The 20,614-nt window shown below is 48.2% G+C and overlaps 1 protein-coding gene across 3 annotated transcripts; it reads left to right on the top strand.

The window, feature by feature from the left end:
• Window positions 1-26: 26 nt before the first annotated feature.
• SGTA (small glutamine rich tetratricopeptide repeat co-chaperone alpha) lies at window positions 27-18,752 on the top strand. Of its 3 annotated transcripts, XM_061600692.1 has the most exons (12): window positions 38-191; window positions 2,117-2,252; window positions 3,053-3,156; window positions 3,603-3,687; window positions 4,755-4,854; window positions 7,385-7,489; window positions 8,400-8,538; window positions 11,199-11,261; window positions 12,762-12,799; window positions 13,474-13,563; window positions 14,768-14,895; window positions 16,893-18,752. In XM_061600692.1, the coding sequence occupies exons 2-11, from the start codon at window positions 2,153-2,155 to the stop codon at window positions 14,880-14,882; spliced, it is 939 nt and encodes a 312-aa protein (XP_061456676.1). In that variant the 5' UTR covers window positions 38-191; window positions 2,117-2,152; the 3' UTR covers window positions 14,883-14,895; window positions 16,893-18,752. The 3 variants fall into 3 exon arrangements, with proteins under 3 accessions (XP_061456678.1, XP_061456677.1, XP_061456676.1); XM_061600694.1 differs by lacking the exon at window positions 7,385-7,489 and having other exon boundaries at window positions 27-191; XM_061600693.1 differs by lacking the exon at window positions 11,199-11,261 and having other exon boundaries at window positions 33-191.
• The last annotated feature ends 1,862 nt before the right edge of the window (window positions 18,753-20,614 follow it).

The following is a 20,614-nucleotide window of genomic DNA, read 5'->3' as shown; positions in this document are numbered from 1 at the left end:
TCGATGACTGGTGGAATCTGTCCCAGCGCGCAGGCGCAGTAGCGCGGTTGGGGTTTGCCCAGCTGCGCCTGCGCAGTTGAACCGAAGGGGGAAGAAGACAAAGGAGGGGCAGCCCTGGCTGCGCAGGCGCAGTCGGGAGTGGGAGAGCCAAATTGCTGGCCTCTGCGCTGGTGGGGGGCGACTGAGGGCTGGTGAGTAGGGGAAGGGCAGGGGGTGGTATTGGGGGGGACCCCCTTTGTAAAAAGAAGACCCCCCCAACCCAAAGGCATTCTGGGGAATTTGGGTGCTCCCGGGCTGTACCTGTTGGGTTTCTGCCTGTCTCTCGAGGAGGGGAAAAGAGCTGCTCTTCGTCTCCATCCCAAGGCATTGTAGTAATTTCGCTATAGTTCCAGGGGGCTATACCTGTTGGGTTTTTGCCTCTATTTCCCCTCTCCCTCCTTCATGAAGAAAGGAAAGGAGCTGCTCCTCCTACCATCCCAAGGCATTCTGGGGAATTTGGGTGGCAGGTTGTACCTGTTGGATTTCTGCCTCTCTTCCTTCCTCCCTCTCCCCCCCCATCCCAAGGCAATTTTCTAGGGAATTTGTGTGGGTGGATGGATGGATGTAGTTTCAGGGGCTGTACTGTCTTCTTCCAAGACATCCTGGTTGTGAAGTCGTTATGCGGAGGTGGGAATCCCCCTTTTCCCCCTAATGGGGGAGCAAGGCAGGTGTGTGTGTGTGTGTGTGTGTGTATGTGTGCCGTAACAGGCAAAAATTCAGCAGATGCCGCCCTTTCCATGTCTGCATCTCCGTGTGGGGTGGAGAAAACAAAGGACATACTTGCTGGATTTCTGCCTGTCCAAGGATCACAAGAACTCTGCTACCTCTTCAACTGCGAGGTCCCAATCTTTTACTGCACTATTTTACAACATCTGTGATTCCCTCATTCAACAAAACGCCACTCCAAATCCCATTATGTAGGGTGGGCTACAAATGCATGTTAAATGGCCACATTCCCTATTAATCTACCCTGTTATTGTTATTCTTACTATTATTTTGTCAGGCACTATATGAAAATTTTGAAAGATTCTGGACCTGTCTGTCAGCTTTCTAAATCTCAACCCTTACCCCAAGTCTGTGTGTGTGTTGGAATTGCTTTTTAATAAGTTTGTAAAGCTTTTTTTAAAAAAGATGTTTTGTTTTAATATTTTTAAGGATGTTTTGTTGTAATATATAACTTAGTGGCGGTACCTTGAGAGGTGTCTGAGTGCACAGCAAATAGACAAACACTTTCCAAAATAAACAGTAGATATATATGCAGGAAAGGAATACGTATATGTAAATCCAACTCTGGGCAAGCATTTCGGGCACCCTTTCCCCTAACCAGGTGCCATCTGGAAGCTTTGGACTACAATTCCCAACAGCCTGAGGCCAAGGAGGAAAGTGCAGTTAAAGGGATCACCCTACTTAAAAGTCTGTGTTACGTACAATTTGTGTGCGCGTGTGCAAGCCTTTGCATGTTTGTGGAACACCATCATCTCTGAAGCGCAGACATTTGAGGGGGGAGAAAGCAATATCTCAAACCAGCATTAATCACAGTCTGCACGCTCTGTGGGCCAAGTTGTGATGCTGGGGGGGAGGGCCTTTGAGCATGTGCAAAGTCCTTCCCTAGCATTGCTGAGAGGTGCAGCTAACTCTCTCGAGCTGTGGAAGGAAAGGGGAGGACTTCAGGGCCAGGGAGCAGGAATGTGAAGGTTTGTGGAGACACCGTGGCCTTGCTCAAGGCTGGGCTGGGTATGGCTTGGTCCTTGGCCTTATGGAAGTGCCGTTGGATGCAGCTGACATCTCTCAGAAGGCAGGAAAAATAAAAATGCCCTAAGCAAGCTGAGCTCCGGCACCTTTGGGAAAAATTGCTCCACTGCCCCTCAGTTCCTGCCTCTGTGAAAGCAAATAGCAACCCCTGAGCGTGCTTTTTTTCTGAGACTGATTTCAGAGTGTGAGTAAACAGGGATGACAGGTTAGGCAGGAAAGTTGCTTTGGGGTGGGGTGTGATCTTGCAGCTGGCCTCTCTCCTCGCTGTAAAAGTGATTGTCCTCCAGTTCCCCCCTTCTTCTCTACCTTTTTGTTGTGAATTCAGGGGAGGAGGCCGCGAGGAGTTCCCTGCAGCCACACGATGGCCGACAAGAGGCGCTTGGCGTTCTCCATCATTCAGTTTCTCCAAGACCAGCTGCAAGATGGGGGGCTCTCCCCAGATGCCCAAGAGAGCCTGGAAGGTGCGCAGAGATTTTGGGAAAAGTGCCCCGCTTTAGAAGTTCATTTGTAAAAATGAATGCACGCTGATTGCACCTACAATATTACTACCCCTTGCCTGTTTTTCCCAAGTAAAAGAAACATGATAAGTTAGGGGTTGTATCCAGCTTAATTCCTCTCGGAGTAGACCCACTGATATGAATAGACCTAAGTAAGGCGTGGTCTTTAATTTCGGTGGGTCTTCTTGGATGAGAGGGTGATCCGTCTGCGATGTCTGTCACCCCGCCGAACGCCAGGGTTGATTCAGCCAAGTCAAGATGGCAGCAGGGTCGTCCGCCCTTTAGGGAAACCTCAGCTGCCATCTTGGTTGACGGCAGGCTTGCGCCCACAGCGCAGCCAGCATTTACTTCAAGGGAGAGGTAGGTGAGGTGTGCAGGAGGGCACCGCGGGCCTGCGTGGTAGTAGGGGGGTGTCTGGGAACTGACACTGTCGCAGATTGCAGAAAGGAGTGCTACTCACCCACCCTGAGGAGGGGCCCTCGGCCAGGACCCAACCTGGCCGCCCTCTGGCACTGGCCCTGGATTCGGCCGATCTGGCTGGCTAGGCGGGGGTCCCCTTTCTCTTTCACCACTCCATGTGCTTCCCTCCCGAAGCTGTGTGCTCGGCGGAAGAGGGTGACCGTCCCGGATAGAAGGACGGTCTGCTGTGAGCAAGGCCAGCAGCAATACAACCATCGCTCTCTAGGGCATCGTAAAATCATTCCGGCATGTGAGTTGAGGGGAGGGAGGTTTACCGGCTTTTTCTTCTGTCCCTTACCCCGCAGTTGCCATCCAGTGCCTGGAGACGGCCTTTGGGGTGTCCATGGACGACAGAGGCTTAGCCTTGTCCCAGACGTTGCCTGAAATTTTTGAAGCTGCTGCAGCTCAGGTGGGTGTCAGCACAGCGCTGCAGCTCAGGTGGGTGTCAGCACAGCGCTGCAGCTCAGGTGGGTGTCAGCACAGCGCTGCAGCTCAGGTGGGTGTCAGCACAGCGCTGCAGCTCAGGTGGGTGTCAGCACAGCGCTGCAGCTCAGGTGGGTGTCAGCACAGCGCTGCAGCTCAGGTGGGTGTCAGCACAGCGCTGCAGCTCAGGTGGGTGTCAGCACAGTGCTGCAGCTCAGGTGGGTGTCAGCACAGCACAGCTGCCACCCCTGGGAACAACAGAAGGGGAAACTCTACTGCCTGGCACCCAGAGAGCACATTGCACAAGAGGCAGCGGGCGTCGCAGCAGCCCAGAAGAGTCTGTCTTCTTTGGTGCTCAGGTTGCAGAACCTGCAGCTGCTCAGTCGCACCGGCTCCTCCTCAATGCCGATTTTGCATTCCCCTCTTTCTCAGGAACCGCAGCAAACCTCAGCAGTGTCTGAGCCCGTCACCCTCTCAGAAGAAGACGCAGCTGAAGCAGAGAGGCTGAAAGCTGAGGGTAGGACCCTCCCGACTCCCAATTCCATCTGGAGTGCTGCGCCCTGGCCACCTCCAATGCACTCTTCTTTATTTAAGGATTTATTTTATTTCACAAGGTTTATATGCTGCTTAATCAGCGAAATCCTTTTGAGTGGTTTCATAGCATCATAGAATAGTGGAGTTGGAAGGGGCCTATAAGGCCATCGAGTCCAACCCCCTGCTCAATGCAGGAATCCAGATCAAAGCATTTCCGACAGAGGTCTGTGCAGCTGCCTCTTGAAGGTCTCCAGTGTCTCTCTAGGTCATTGGTTCCATTGTCATACCACTCTAACAGTTAGGAAGTTTTTCCTGATGTTCAGCCAAAATCTGGCTTCCTGTAACTTGAGCCCCTGATTCTGTGTCCTGCACTGTGGGACGATCGAGAAGAGATCCCGGCCCTCCTCTGGGTGATAACCTTTCAACAGTGCTATCATATGCCCCCACAGTCTTCTCCAGGCTAAACATGCCCATTTCTTTCAGTCTCTCCTCATAGGGCTTTGTTTCCAGTCCCCTGATCATCCTCACTGCCCTCCTCTGAACCTGTTCCAGTTTGTCTGCATCTTTCTTAAAAGTGCAGTGTCTAGAACTGGACACAGTACTCAAGATGAGGGCTAATGCAGCCTAAAATAGCATTTGCCTTTTTTGCAGCCACATCGCAGTGTTGGCTCGTATTCAGCTTATGATCATATAAAATTCTTTTTAAAAACCCCGATGAAACAGGCATAAAATGTGATCACAAGATATAAGTAAATTAAGTTTTAGAAACAAACCTGTGTAATAAAATAACATGTCAGCGTAGAATAGAGGATGAGCAAGCACTATCTTGGGGAAGGCTGCAACAAATATTTGCAGTATACCCGAGCGAAGGACCCCTGGGTTGTTCAGCTGTGACCCTTGGGCAAGTTAACTTACAGGGCCGGAGGAAGCCCCCAGCAGAGAGAGAAAAAGAGAGAGGTTTCTGGGACTAAATGCCAGAATGGGGGGTTATGTCCTTAACGTGTTTGTGGGTGTGGGTGTATATCTCCCCCCCAATATTCTTCTTGATAGGAAACGAGCAGATGAAGGCAGAAAACTTTGAAAGTGCCATCACGTACTACGGAAAAGCCATTGAACTGAACCCCTCCAATGCAGTTTACTATTGCAACAGGTGAGGAATGCTGGTCAGTTAAATCTCTTCTCCCCCTCACCCTTCCCGGTTTTGTACATCGGTGGAAAAAGCGGGGGCTCTGGTGCCCAACTCTGCACCTCTGACGAGCCTTGACAAGTCACACGCTTTAATTCCAGTGGCAGGCTCCAGCCCTGAGATCGGAGAAAACACGGCCAGATGGCTTGCTGTCACCCATGAAAACTAGCCCACAGTTTTTAAAGAGGATATGGATCCTGAGCTGGAACTGCCTGTTTTTTAAAAATGGGTTTTTGTTATTTTATTTGTTTGATTTATATCCTGCCCTTTCTCCCAGCAGGACCCCTGCTCCTTATTTTAAAAGGCACAGTTTGCGTGCATGCACATTGTGGGTGTCCCCCCCTTCTGTGGTTGTATTGATAACCGTATATATCGGTGGCTCTCTGCCTCTGAACCCCTCCACAGACCTCTTGAAAATTGCCGAGTCTCCCACAGAATGATTTTTCTGCCTGTTGTAGCAATTGTAATGTAGGGCTAGATGCTGAATTACTTTTAAATTGTATTTTTAGGCCTCCTTTCATTGCTTGTATTGAATTTATAAAGAACAAAACACTTGAAAAGATCTTAAAACAAAATGTCTTAAAAGGATTTTAAAAATGAAACAGCTGAAAAATGTATTTTGAAAACATTTAAAAAGTACTTCCAAAACAGGCGCAGACTGGGATAAAGGTCTCTACTTAAAAGGCTTGTTGAAAGAGGAAGGTTTCTACTTAAAAGGCTTGTTGAAAGAGGAAGGTCTTTACTTAAAAGGCTTGTTGAAAGAGGAGGGTCTTCAGAAGGCGCAGAAAAGACAACAGAGATGGCGCCTGTCTGATATTTAAGGGGAGGGAATTCCAAAGGGTACGGTAGGTGCCACAACAGTAAAGATCTACAACCACAACAATGTGAATTCTGTAGAGGACGATCTGTTTTTGTACCAAGTGGATCGAGAGGAGACAAACCATACCAGGGACTTGGCCCCCCTCCAGATGTAGCTGAACTGCAACTTCCAACAGCCCTGTCAGCAAACATGGCCAATGGCCAGGGATGACTGTGATGGGAGTTGTAGGTCAGCAACATCTGGAGGAGGGCCAAAGTTCCCCACCCCTTACCGAAACAAACTCTTTGCACAACTTCTCTAAGTATTATCTTAAATTGCTTTATTTATTTATTTATTTAGTTTAATTTATTTAGTTTAATTTATATACCGCCCTAAGCCCGAAGGCTCTCTGGGCGGTGTACAAAAAGATAAAAACAAGCACAATATATAAATACAATAAATACAATAAATAATAATAATAATAAAAAAAACAATAACGAACCAAACAACATCCAAAATACGGAAATGCTGTTTAAAATACACTTTAAAATGCCTGGGAGTATAAAAAGGTTTTCACCTGGCGCCGAAAAGATAGTAGCGTCGGCGCCAGGCGCACCTCATCAGAGAGACTGTTCCACAGTTCGGGGGCCACTACTAAAAAGGCCCTGGTTCTAGTCATCATCCTCCGAGCCTCTCGATGGGATGGTACTCGGAGGAGGGCCTTAGATGTTGAGCGTAGTGTACGGGTAGGTTCATATTGGGAGAGGCGTTCCACCAGGTATTGCGGTCCCATGCCGTGTAGGGCTTTATAGGTCAAAACCAGCACTTTGAATCTAGCCCGGAAACAAATAGGAAGCCAGTGCAGACGGGCCAGAACAGGTGTTATATGAGCGGACCTTCTGGTCCGCGTCAGCAATCTGGCCGCTGCATTCTGGACTAGCTGTAGTTTCCGAACAGTCTTCAAGGGCAGCCCCAGGTAGAGCGCGTTGCAGTAGTCCAATCTAGAAGTTACCAGAGCATGAACAACTGAAGCGAGGTCGTCACTGTTTAGATAGGGACGTAGCTGGGCTACCAATCGAAGATGGTAAAAAGCATTCTGTGCCACCGAGGCCACCTGGGCCTCAAGAGACAGGGAAGGATCGAAAAGAACTCCCAAGCTACGAACCTGTTCCTTCAAGGGGAGTGTAACCCCATCAAGAACAGGATGAACATCCATCATCTGAGCAGAGAAGGCACTCACCAACAGCGTCTCAGTCTTGTCTGGATTGAGCTTCAGTCTGTTAGCTCCCATGCAGTCCATTATCGCGGTCAGGCAACGGTTTAGCACGTTAACAGCCTCACCTGAGGAGGATGAAAAGGAGAAATAGAGCTGCGTGTCATCAGCGTACTGATGACAACGCAGCCCAAAACTCCTGATGACCGCACCCAGCGGCTTCATGTAGATGTTGAAAAGCATGGGGGACAGTACCGATCCCTGCGGGACTCCACAATGGAGAGTCCAGGGTATCGAGCAATGTTCCCCAACCACTACCTTCTGGTGGCGACCCACCAAGTAGGAGCGGAGCCACTGCCAAGCAGTACCCCCAACTCCCAACTCCGTGAGTCTTCCTTTCATCCTGCACTGTGATGCCCGAGGTTAAGCTTGAATGAACTTAATTTTGGGAATCTAGCTTCTCTCTCTCTCTCTCTCTCTAGGGCTGCCGCTTACAGCAAACTGGGAAACTACATTGGAGCAGTTAGAGACTGCGAAAGAGCCATAAATATTGACCCCAAATACAGCAAGGCCTACGGCAGGATGGGGTGAGGCCCCTCCCTTTAAGCTGCCTTCTCCCACAGCACTGTGTTAGAGGACAGCCCGTTGGAAGCTCTCTTATGAGTCAGACCAGACAACTGGTCCATCTAACTCAGTTAGATGGAGGGGTTGTAAAGAGGCAGCATCTTACGCGGTCGGAGGTGGATGTTGACAGGAGTACCCCCCCACTGCCCTGTGAGGAAGGGGTGGCAGGATTCTTCCCCTTGACCCACAGGAAGGGTTGTGCCCTCTTAGGCAGAGGCTAAAGAATGGCTTGAGAACCCCAGAGTGTCCCTGCTGGTTCAGATGCAGATGGGTCCATCCTCTTCTGCCCCCTCTTCCCTCACAGTGCCCCCCCTCCAGATAGATGCCAGACAGATAGCAGCAGGGCACTCGCATCTCTCCCAGCAACTGGCGCTCATTGGCCAGTTGCCCTGCCCTCCCACACCAGAGGCAGTACGCAGCCACCGTGGCTGGTGGCCACCAGCGCCCTGTCTCCGCCCCCTCCGTGAAATTTGTCTGATCGTCTTTGAAAGCCGTCCAGGCTGGTGGCCATCGCTGCCTCTTGCGGGGGGCTCTGTGCCGAGCGCGTGAAGAAGTCCTTTTTGTCAGGAAGCAGCCTCGTATCGAGTCTCGCTCAGTATTGCCCACACTGACCGGCAGCGAGCAGCTGGAAGTTAATGGATAATAGCAATTGTAATTATGAAAATAATTACGTAAAATCGGGGGTGAAAAACGCCATGCTGATTATAGCTGTGGCCCTCCGCAAGAAATCAGTGCTGGTCCAAAAAAGACAGCAGACTGTTGGATTCACTCAAAATCCGGTACTAAGTCTGATTTAGTTGATATTCTCCCCCATCCCTAGTGCGTGCGTGTGTGTGCATGATCTGACATACTTTTCCTGCCTCCTTTCTGCAGCTTAGCACTGTCCAGCCTGAACAAACTCTCAGAAGCCGTCGTCTACTACAGAAAAGCCTTGGAGCTTGATCCAGACAACGAAACTTACAAGTCGAACCTGAAAGTCACCGAGCAGAAAATGGAGACGCCGAGCCCTTCGGTGCGTAGAGTCAGTTGAGAGATGAGCTGAAAAGGGACCTGAAGGATCCTGTGTATAGCCTGACCGCTGTAGTACATGCATTGGTAACCTCGGGGCTGGGTTACTGCAAGGCGCTCTGTGTGGGGTATCCTTGGGCCTGGTACGGAAGCTCAGCTGGTGCAGAACGCGGCAGCCAGACTACTGATGGGGGTACATCGCCAACAACATGCAATGTCACTGTTAAAACATCTGCACTGGCTGCTCATCCGCTACTGAGCCAGGTTCAAGGTCCTTATATTAATTTACGAAGCCCTGAACAACTTAGGTCCAGGATATCTTTTTTTTTTTACAATAATTTTTATTCAAATTTTCATAAAACATACAAAACAAAATCATAAAACATTCAAAGACAAAAAACAAAACAAAAATGATTAAACAAAAAAATAAAATGTTGACTTCCCATTTGTCGCAGATCAAATCAGTTATAGGTCTACAATATATAACAATCCTGTCTCTTAAATTATATTAAAAAATCACTTTCCTCCAGTAGTTATCTTAATCATCAAATCTCATAAACATTACTTTATTCTTTCCACAAAAAGTCAAAGAGAGGTTTCAATTCTTTAAGAAATATATCTATCAATTTTTCTCCTAATAAACATGTCAATTAATCCATCTTGTTAATAATAATAATAATCTTATTGTCATAACCATAGTCCAAATAAACATATCGATTAATCCATCTCATCAAAATCTGTTAGGTCCAATAATTTCAATAGCCATTATTCCATTATCTATATTAATTCCATCTTCCATCTTCAATAGTCCTGTTAAGTCCAGTAATTTCAGTGTCCAATCTTCCATTATCAGTATTCCATAATACTCTTGCTGTCATAACCATAGTCATATAATAAGAGTCTGATGGGAATTTCCTCTATCCCAAATATTTTCTTGCCATCAATTCTGAATAAGTTGCTGAAATATTGTTGTAAAGTCATATCTCTGTTCTTCTTTTTTACAAAATGCACTGGCTCATCTCTTGAGAGTTTTTCCATTGTCACATGGCTGCAGTTAATTCCATATATTTTCTCTATATCAAGCTCCATCACGTCATTCCAGTCCAGAAGATTATCCAAGCCATTGAGAACTTTATCTCTAATATCTTCATTAATTTCTTCAGAGATAACGTTAAATTCCAAACAGTAGATTTTATTTCTAATATCCATAAACTCCAGATCTTTTTCCAATTCCACATTTGTTCCAATCTCCAGGGCTTGTATCTTCCCTTTATTTTTTCTTTTCTCATCTCTGATCTCATTCTCCTCTCTCACAGGATCCCCTATTTCTTTAAGCTCCTGCGTCATTTTGCTCAATTCAATTTTCAGCTCCTTACTGCCCTGTCGCAGGGTTTGTTTCGTTATCTCAATCTCATCCATTATTTTCTGAAACATAATTACTTCCAGATTCTCAGCCACTTTCTTGATTGCCATTTTTAAAACCACGAAAACAAAACAAAACAAAAATAAAGAAGAACCACTTCTTATTTCAGCAACAATTGGGTTAATATTCCAGGCTTGATGACATCACAGTATAAACAGAGCAGCCTGCCTTATCTCTCTATGTTCAAGAATACAAAACAAATTTAGTTCCCAGCATCAAAACAGTTAGTGGCGTCGTGAAGAAGCAGATTCGTCAAAATAAAATAGACCAAAAAGAGAATAGTCCCAGAAAATATAATGTTCCTCGGAATAGAAATCCCTCTTCTGTTTATATCTTTAGAATGCACTTCCAGGACAGCTTTTTGCAATAGAAACAGAGATAAGCTGTTAATTTCGTGAATAACAGAGAAGAGTTATAGCTCACCCAGAAGTTCTTTAAAGCTGATTCATTTGACAAATCTCTTTTTGCTGCAACAATTTAAACCAAGTAAAAAAAATAATAGAAAGAAGGGTGCTTGCCTGTTAGTTCGTTTTCTCTTTGAAGAAAAGATAAACGTATCGCATTAATCAGATAGAGCTTGTTCGGAAGTCCGTCCGGCATTGCTGGCTGGACCTTTTCTCATAAATTAATGAAATCCAGTCCTCCCAACAAAAACAGGCTTTTGAGGTTGATCTCTACGTTTCTCCCTGCCCGGGAGAAATTTCATCAGTCAAAAAAAAAATGTTCTGACTGATTTATATCTGAATAAGCTTCTTTTGAGGCGGGAGCCCGTCTCAAAAGCAGGCACAAGCGAAGTCACCCTTCCCGGAAGTCCCCAGGTCCAGGATATCTGAGGGAGTGCCTGAACCCTCTTATTCCAGCTCGATCACTGAGATCATTGGAAGGAGCGGCTTTGGTCGCTCCCCCGAGCTGGTGCTGCTCTTTTAACGTTAACCTAAAATCAAGCCTTCAGTGTCATTGGAACGCTCCTTTGGAACGCTCCTCCGATAGAGAATCCAGCAGCTGCCTTCTGTGTGAACTTTCACACTAGCTGAAAACTTGTCTTTGCTGCCAGGCTTATGCAATCAACTGAGAAGACAACTTTCTGCAGTGGTTTCTGATTTTAGATTTTTATACGGTTTTATCATGTATTTTTATACGTTGTAAACCGAATTTGATTTTCTTAAATCAAGAAGCAGTATATAAATATTTTTGTAAACGTGTGTGTGTATATATATAATATGATTTGCTTTTATATACAGACAGGGGGCACTGGAGGCTTCGATTTAGCTGGCTTGCTCAACAACCCTGGATTCATGAGCATGGTGAGTGATGTTTGGGCTGCGCCAGGCAGGGTCAGTTTCCACTCTAGTTTTGCATTTTGAATTTGCATTTCCGGTTTTGCATTCCCTCAAACTTTAATGTATGGGTGGGGCCCTCCAGATGTTGCGAGACTCCAGCATGGCTAGCATTTAGGTATTTTAGTATCAGTATTTACATTTCTATCCCGCCCTCCTCCCAGAAGTTGTCCAGGGCGGCAAACAAGGGAACAAAACACTAAACACATCTTAAAACATCTTTTTTTTAAAAAAGTTGAAAAATATCTTTAAAAGCAATTCCAACACGGGCACAGACTAGGATAAAGTCTCTACTTAAAAGGCTTGTTGAAAGAGGAAGGTCTTCAGCAGGCGCTGAAAAGATAACAGAGATGGCGCCTGTCTAATATTTAAGGGGAGGGAATTCCAAAGGGAGGTGCCGCCACACTAAAGGTCCACTTCCTGTGTTGTGTGGAACGGACCTCCTGATAAGATGGTATCTGCAGGAGGCCCTCACCTGCAGACAGCAGTGATCTGCTGGGTACATAAGGGGTAAGACAGTCTTTCATGGATCCTGGTCCCAAGCTGTATAGGGCTTTGTACACCAAAACTGGAACCTTGAACTTGGCCTGGTAGCTAATGGGCAGCCAATGCAATTCTTTCAGCAGCAGGGTGGCATGTTGGTGATACCGTGCCCTAGTGAGCAGTCGTGCCACGATGATGGGAGTTGTAGTCCAGCAACATCTGGAGGGGCCCACCCACAGATGTTCCCCACCCCTCCTTGAGAAGCCTGGGTGTCCCACGGCATGCTGGTTGCCAGGCCTTCTAAGGCCAGGATTACGTTCATGTGTAATGGAGGTGGAACTGATTTGATGACGAGCGGGAGTGTGCCTGGTGAGGATTGCTTGCTGTGGGGCTCCAGATGTTGCCGAACTACAACTCCCATAATCCTTGACCATAAGGAAGAGCCTGCTGGGCCAGGCCAGGCTAGCATCCTGTTCACACAGCGGCCAACCAGGTGCCCCACAATGGGGAGCCCCGAAGGAGGACCTGAGCGCAGGAAGAGCACTCTCCCCTCCTGCAGTTTCTAGCAACTGCTCTCCGGAAGCATGCCACCTCTGACCGTGGGGTCACAGCGTAGCCATCTTGGCTTGTAGCCGTTGCTAGCCTTCATCTCCGCCGTGAATTTGCCTAAGCCTCTTTTTAAAGCCATCCAGGTTGGCAGCTGTCTCCGTCATTCTATCTCCTGGGAGGGGAGTTGGGAGTCCGGCAGCATCCGAACAGGCTTCCTCGTCCCTACTTTTAAGAGAAGGACAGGAAAGATGTGCTGTTGAGTGACCAGGCCTTAAAATATTTGCAGGCACTCCGATCGCACCGTGATATGTAAAAAGCTTTGGGTTCACTCAGATGTAGCATTAGACCACATTGACACGTGCTATATTGAATTGGGGAATGAGGATCTTATTCACTCTCCTCTCCCCCCTCTTTTTTTAAAAAAAATTAAAACAGGCATCTAACCTGATGAACAATCCACAGGTACAGCAGTTGTAAGTATGGAAAATCCTTGGTTTGGCTTCCTTTTTTTTAAAGCTCAGATTTTTTAGTGGCTCTTGCACCCTTTCCTCCACAAACTCCTCGGTTGCGGTCTGGCAGAGTAATGCTCCAAACCCCGAATAATAAGGGGTGTCTATGTATAAAATGTTGGGAAGCCATTTTGTGAGGGCTTCACCCTAAAAGGCAGCCTATTTTTTTTATTATGCAAAATAAATCTTTCCATGGTGGTCAGGATGGCAGGAAATTCCTAGTGATGACCCCTCCCCCAAAGACTGTTTGGGGGCAACAAAGAGGGGTGGGTTTGGGGTTTTTTTTGCAAAAGCTTGACTGTTAATTCCACCCACCCCACCCCCTAATTCAGCCTTTCCCAACTAGTGGGTCACCAGATGTTGTTGGACCACAATTCCCATATTTCCTGACCATTGGCAATGCTGGCTCAGGCTGATGGGAGTTGTGGTCCAACAACATCTGGTGGCCCACTAGTTGGGAAAGGCTGCCCTAATTCCTTGTATCAATTCAAAAGTGGGACCCTTCCTTCAAGCTTCAGCCCGCGGGTTGTCATCTGAGTGATGCCTGCTTATTTGAGCAGAGGTTGGGGAATTTTCTAGGGTTTTCATCCATCCCATGTGACAAAATGTTTTCTCTGCCCCTCTTCCCCCACCCCCAGAATGTCTGGGATGATCTCAGGCGGTGCCAACCCGATGGCAGCTCCAGGGGCCAGCGCGTCCCCCAACGACCTTGCTAGCCTTATCCAAGCGTGAGTAGAATGGAGCTGTGTGGGCAATGGGGAATCGCTTCTCTTCTTCCTTTCTCCCCCCCAAAAAAGGGCAAGGAAGCATGTGAGAAGACTCTTCTCAGTGGCCAACACACTGCCCTTTCATGCTGATTGGCTCTTAAGATGCTGGAGACATAGGGACCCTGCGGGGGTCAGAATGAGATCCTGCTGCATGTGCCTTCTTCCACAAACAACGGATGTCCCTAGGAGCCAATAAGCGTGAAAGGGGACTGTGTTAGCTACTGAGAAGAGTCTTCACAGTGGCTGACTCACCGCCTCCTCACTCTGATTGGCTCCAATCAGCAGGAACGGGCAAGGAAGCATGTGAGAAGACTTTTCTTACTGGCTAACACACTCCCCTTTCATGCTGATTGGCTCATAGGATGCTGGAGACATTGCTCCCAAAAAAGTAAGGGGTCTAAGACCCCCCTGCCCAAGACCCCGGACAACTATACTCCTGCTCCTTCGATGCCCAGAAAGAAACATCTGCCAGCCTGTTGCACTTCTCTGTTGTTAAATTCATCTCTCTCCGTCCCCTCTTCGGATCCCTTCACTGGCTTCCTGACCCATATACAGCGCCAAAGAACGCCCCTATTTGCCCCTCATTTGCCCACTTCTCTGACTTAAGCAGTGCAGGACCTCCAGCCCACGGGCAGCTCCTTCTTCCCCTTTTGGCCCCCCCAAGGCTGTTTCGGCCAAGCGGCTGCCTCTTCTCCTGCAGCCGGGGTCACACGTGACGCCGGGTGACAGGCAGGTAAAGATGTGCCTGGGCCGAAGGGGGTCAGCTGCTCGGTGGGGGTTTCCAGCAGAGTGCTAGGCAAAAAATGGGGTGTTCTCTTGGGCTTGTTTTTTCTGCAGCCACGGTTCGCAAGAGTAACTCTCTTTATCTCCCGGGGACATTAACTTCAGCAGATTTCCCTTGCATGGAGAGGAAATGCTGTCTTCGGGGTTGCCCCTACAGGCACTGGTGGCCCCACACGTTCCCAAGCGCAGCGTTAAGCATCCCACGGCAACACTTGAGAGTTTGCATGGGGTTTCTCTGTGGGATGGGTATAGATTTCCCCCAAGGTTGGTTTAAAAAAAAAAAAAAAAGGATTCCCTGAATTGCAACTTCGGCTGCAACATCAATCAGCAATAATTGTGTGCCTTTTCTGCTTCTCGTCCCGCTCCGCTCTCTCTGCCTCAGAGGCCAACAGTTCGCTCAGCAGATGCAGCAGCAGAATCCTGAGCTCATAGAACAGCTGCGCAGCCAGATCAGGAGTCGGACCCCCAGCGCCAGCAACGAGGAGCAGCAGGAATGAGGCGGCTTGCAGGGTGAGCTTGCAGACGCCATCTCCTTTTCTTTCTTTTCACATACACACACACACACACACACACACACCCTTCTATCTCTCTCTAGGGTATTTCTCATCTCAGTGCGGACCGTTCAAGAGTTTATTAAAGCAAGGAGTGGGGTGGGACAGGGGAGGTCTTAGACTCCTTACCTTTTTGGGAGCAGGGTCCCAGCATCCTACAACCCAGTCAGCATGAAAGGGGAGAGTGTTAGCCGCTGAGAAGAGCCCTCTCATATGTGTCCTTGCCCTCTCCTGCTGATTGGAGCCAATCGGAGTGAAAAGGAGGCGAGTCAGCCACTGAGAAGACTCTTCTCAGTAGCTAACACACTCCCCTTTCGTGCTGATCGGCTCCTAGGGACATCTGTCGTTTGTGGAAGAAGGCAATTGCAGCAGGATCTCATTCTGAACTCAGCAGCCAAATAATAATGAGGGCGGGAGGGGACATGGCTGTGACTAGCAGGAAGGGACCCTGCAGTTCTGAATTGGCCACTTACACTAGTGGGTGGGAGCCCTTTTCAGCCCAAGGGCTGCCTGTCAGGTCCTGTCTGTGGGCTTTCCATTAGGGCATCTGGCTGGCTGCTGTGAGAACAGGATGCTGGACTGATCCTGCTTCAGGACTCTGCTTATGTTCTTAAAAGGCAGAGGATCAGGCCAAAGAGAGGCCATCTAGTCCAGCCTCCTGTTCTCCCAGTAGCCGACCAGATGCCTCTTCAGGGAAGCCCGCAAGTGGGACCTGTGCACAAGGGCGCTCCTCTCCCCACTTCAGATTCCCAGCAACTGATACCATTCACAGGCAGAGCGCCTCCGACATGGGCGCATGTAGTTCACCATGCAGGAAAGCAAGAGGCATTATCATGGTTCCAAGCACTGGTGGGAGCCACAGTTGCCGGCCACCAGGTTGGCAAAGGTATCTTAAAAAATTGTGAGCCGACTGTGGCTCCCTTACGTAGCTAAAACGAGCCCATCCACCAGAGGGAATCTCATCAACAGGCTTAGGGGAACCCAAAAGTCGAGTTGGAAGGGGTCTGTAAGGCCATCAAGTCCAACCCCCTGCTCAATGCAGGAATCCAACTTAAAGCATTCCTGACAGATGGCTGTCCAGCTGCCTCTTGAAGGTCTCCAGTGTTGGAGAACCCACTACCTCCCTAGGTCATTGGTCTCATTGATGTATTATTTAGTTTATTTAGTTTAATTTATATACCGCCCTAAGCCCGAGGGCTCTCTGGGCGGTGTACAAAAAGATAAAAACAAGCATAATATATAAATACAATAAATCAAGAAACAAAACAAACAGTAAAGAACCAAACAGCGTCCAAAATACAGAAATGCTGTTAAAATACACTTTAAAATGTACTGCTTCTAACAGTTACGAAGCTGTTCCTGAAGTCAGCCGAAATCTGGCTTCCTGTCAGTTGAGCCCATGATTCCGTGTCCTGCACTCTGGGACGATCGAGAAAAGATCCCGGGCCTCCTCTGTGTGACAGCCTTTCAAGTACTTGAAGAGTGCTATCATATCTCCCCTCACTCTTCTCTTTTCAAGGCTAAAGATGCCCAGTTCTTTCAGTCTTTCCTCATAGGCCTTTGTCTTGAGCTACAAAGATCTTTTTGTCTGTGGGGGAGGACCCTGAGGGGAGAAGGAAGTGGACCCGAGGAGGAGGAGAAGGGAGACCCAAGCCAGGCAGAGGAGGACTGAGCATGTGCAGTGAGCAGCGGGGGTGGGGGGATGGAACAGTTGACCAGATCCCCAAATAGGCGTACTTTATGCTGTAACATTTTGCTGCAGCTCCCAGTTGGTGGTGCTTTCAGGATTGTCTGGGGGGGACGCTGCTTTTGGGCCCAGCAGCCCAGAGGAGAGGAAATGGGGGTCAGGCATCTGGAAGGCACTTAAGGAAAAGCACCTGAATTTACAATTAAAACCTGCCCAAGTCTGTTGCGCGAGAGGGTTTAAAAAAAAATAAATTGTAACAATTCTTTCAGGGCTGCTGTTTTTTGGGAAGACAACGTCCTTCACTGCAGAAAGAAAAAGGAAGAACTGAAACTGGAAAAGCTATGTTTGTGTTAACTGTTTCTCCAGCTTGGGGGGGGGGCGGGAAATACGAAGAGGGCAAGCGAGGGTGGGATGAGGGACCCCAACTTGATCTGTCCTGCATGTTAGAGAGGCAGTTTCTTGTAGCCTCTTCCTCCTCCACCTCCACGTGGGCATCTCCAGGAGAGCCAGCAAGCTGTCGGCCGCAGAGCAGCACATCGACCCTTTTGCCGCCCACCTTGAGACTCCTGGAAAATCAGCAACGGGTGCAGTTGATTTTTTAAAAATTCCTTCTTCCTGGGAAACACCGTTGCTCCAATGAAATTTGACTCCAAAACTGCGGCCTTCTCCAGCCACAAAGAAGGGGTGGTCGCAATCTCTCTCTTCCTTTTTTGCAAACTGTTCCCCCCTCACCTCAACCCCCCCCAAAGTTTGAAGGATTTCTGTCTTAACCTCCCTGTTGTGACCTTTGCTGACTCTGTTACCTGGCGCCCACAAGCCCGGCTGCACCTTTGGGGGTTCAGCGCCGTTCGTGGAGTTCCTTGCTTTGGGCGTCTCCCGCTGACGTGTCAACACCGCAGTAAATGGGGGAACTTTACAGAAGGAATTTTTGTGATCATGTGTGTTGGGGGAGGTGTGGGGGGGCAGCCGATCATAGAGGGGGCAAAGACCGTTTTCTGTGACTTTTGGAAACTTGACCTTTTATTTTTTTTTCCAATAGGACTCTCTTCTGCTGTTGTTTTAAAGATCATGGTAATAGCGATCTCTTTGTGGTTTTCTTGAGAGGGTTAGGACTGACTTGCTCCTGTTCTGGTTTTTGAAAGTAGTTTTTAATTCAACGTTTGCGGTTTGGTTTTTTTATTATTTTGGGAGGTCGTGCTGGAGTCTGCATGCTTTGCGGCCCCCCTGGAAGGTGGGATTGAGTTGCCTAGTGAGTACAGGAGTGAGCTGAAATTGCCATTTTGGCTCTTCCCCCCCCCAAAAAAAGACAAACACAACAACTGACGGTCCTGTTCAGCTTGGTCTTAACAGATGTCATTCAAATATAACCTGGTGCCAAGGAAATGGCTTCACAGAGAGTGTGAATGGGGATGGTGGCCCTCAAATGAATATACAACACACAGGCTTGTTGCTCCGTCACCCCAACCTTTCTAAGTGTGTGTGTTCTCGCCGGCTGGGGACCACAGCGCCGTCCCCAACTCACTCTCTCCCTCTTGTCTTCCCCCCCCCGCCACAAAATCCTTTTGGTTTGCATGGCCTGGGGCCACTAAGCCCCAAGCCCTGCTGGGTGGGCCTGCCACCTCTGGGCGAAGCCACCGTCCCTCTTGCAGTGGATTAACAGATCGCTTCCCCTGGGACGGAAAAGCAGATTTTATACGGGCAACCGGGTGCCTGGCATGTCAGCGTTCTTCGCTCCAGCCCCCAATATCTCAGTGATTCCTGGGGGACAATCCCAGCCTGTAATGGGACTTGCCAATTCCCCAGAATTGTGTGTGTGGGGGGTCTCTCTCTTTCTCTACACCCCTTGGTTAAATGCTGCAAGACAAGAAAAAGATGGTCTGGGGTTGGTGGTGGAGGATTCTATTTGCTGTGATGAACTGGCTTTGTTGGAGGTAAAATCGTCCTGTGGGGGGGAGAGGAAGAGATGGCCCCTTGGTCCTTCCACAGAGAGAGGAATGGGCTGGGATCTTCCTCCCCTCCCATCAGCTAGCATTATTCAAATTACTTTAAAATGTTTTTTTTTAATTGGCACTGTGTTTTTTTTACTTTTTTTTTTTTAGAGTAGAAAATAAAATTATTTTGACACCGTTTGCTGATGTTGCCCTCTCAATCGGCTTCAGGGTGGCGCCCAGGTCTCGCTCCAAAGAGCATCATTTTCAGGCTGACGCGATCTTGGGGTGTTTTGGAGTTCAGCTTCAGTAGAGAACACGCACCGCCCTTGGCCTGAGTCTCCTGCTCTTCCTGGAGTGCCCTGTTTCCAAAGTAGGCATGACGTGCGCAAGTGTTTGGTGGGCCTGCCGCCCTCAGTGTAAAATATTTTAAGAGAGCGGTCATAAGAAAAAAGGAATGAACGACGGCCACGATGTTGTCATTCCTTGCGTGGCTAAGCAGAGGGATTTCTTTTTATTGGTCCACAAATGGCTACTAATCCCAGATGGAACCGGGCCTGCTCATTTGCATCTATGCTAATCCACCTCATGTGAGTTGTATTAAGAACGTCCCAAGGATCAGAGCCAGGGCTGTGTCCACCTTGTTCCACATAAAGCTTTTTTATTGTGCCCTATGCAGAGGCCGGGCTGGAAAGCACCCTTTCTGTTCAGTCCCAGAGTAGCTGATATTCGGAGGTAGACTGTCCCTGAGCAGGGAGCTTTCTCTCCCTAACACGTTTTTCTCTGCACCTTTTTAAGAAAGCGACTTTGGCTCACAGCTCCGTAAGAAGCTGTCCTCCTCCCATCTAGCCTGATATTGTCTACACTGACTGGCAGTGTCTACCTGACCGCGGCGGGGTCTCTTCCATTGCCCTACTTGAAGATGCTAAGAGGATTGACCCTTAGGGCTCTCTCCTACATGCAAAACAGGCCCTTTACTATTGAGGTACAGCCCTGCCCTTACTTCATTTTTTAAGAGGCCAGTCCTCATGGTTTGGAACACAAAGTTGGCTTAAGCGGGGAGAGAAGAGCGGCCTTAAACTGAGTCACACCCCTTCCCAGCTCTACTTGGGAATGCTTCCAAGGATGAACCTTTTCTGCTTGGAAAGTATATATGATTCCACTGAGTTACAGTCCTGCCTCTAACCCTTATATAGAGACAGCCTTGGTCCATCTAGGTCAGAAGCTTTCTGGGGTTTTCTTTTGGCAGGAGGCCTTCCCAGCCCTACCCGGGGCTTGAAATTGAGACCTCATTCACACAGAGCACATGTTTTGACAGGGATCTCCCTGCTTGATCAAGCCAAGGTAGGGCCATCTCTCTCTCTCCCCCCCCCCAAGCATCCTGTTTCCAATAGCCACCAAGACAGCCCAAAAGGAGGAGGACAGTGTGAAGGTGGCAGCAGAGTGGTAGGTTGCATCTGGACATGGAGGCTCCATTTAGTTCTCATGGCAAACCAGGCTTCGCCTCTTCCTCCTTGGATTCTGTCTACTTCACTTTTAATACAAATAGCTTATTGCATAAGTCCATAGACTGTAGCAAAACAAAACATAATACTAAACATTAAAAACTTTCTTACATGATCAAATATCACAATTAAAGTTAATATATAAAAGGCATAATTTAAAACGAGTTTTATTTGTAAAACATAAATTATTGCTATAGCAGAAAATAAAAAAGTAACAATCCACTTTTAATCAGAAATACCTCCTGGAGAGCCTGTCCTGTGCCACAGGGGTGGGGGTGAGAGTATTGAGGCAGACCTTGGTTCAAGTCCTCACTCATCTATGGGTGACCTACCTCACAGGGATGTTGTGGATAAAAGCGGGGGGGTGGAGACCAGAGAGGGGGACCGTGTAGTTTGTCTTGCACGTTTTCAAGGAAAGGTGGAATCTAACTAATTAATTAACTAAGATTGCTATCCAATACACACCTGGGAATAAGTCCCATTGAACCCAACAGAGCTTACTTCTGAGTAGACATGTATTGGATTGCAGCCCAAATGGTCAGGTTCCACCTTTTCTCG

The sequence above is a fragment of the Rhineura floridana genome, chromosome 18 (assembly GCF_030035675.1).
Source record: "Rhineura floridana isolate rRhiFlo1 chromosome 18, rRhiFlo1.hap2, whole genome shotgun sequence".
Lineage (NCBI taxonomy): Eukaryota > Metazoa > Chordata > Lepidosauria > Squamata > Rhineuridae > Rhineura > Rhineura floridana.
The sequence above is the reverse complement of the archived record's forward strand: the minus strand, read 5'-3'. Positions and strand labels throughout refer to the sequence as shown.

Excerpts from the sequence above, each read along its gene's own strand:
- SGTA (XM_061600692.1), top strand. The coding sequence starts at position 2,153 with ATGGCCGACAAGAGGCGCTTGGCGTTCTCCATCATTCAGTTTCTCCAA. Across the intron at positions 2,253-3,052 it reads TGCCCAAGAGAGCCTGGAAG|TTGCCATCCAGTGCCTGGAG; the intron begins GTGCGCAGAGAT and ends CTTACCCCGCAG. Across the intron at positions 11,262-12,761 it reads ACCCTGGATTCATGAGCATG|GCATCTAACCTGATGAACAA; the intron begins GTGAGTGATGTT and ends AAATTAAAACAG.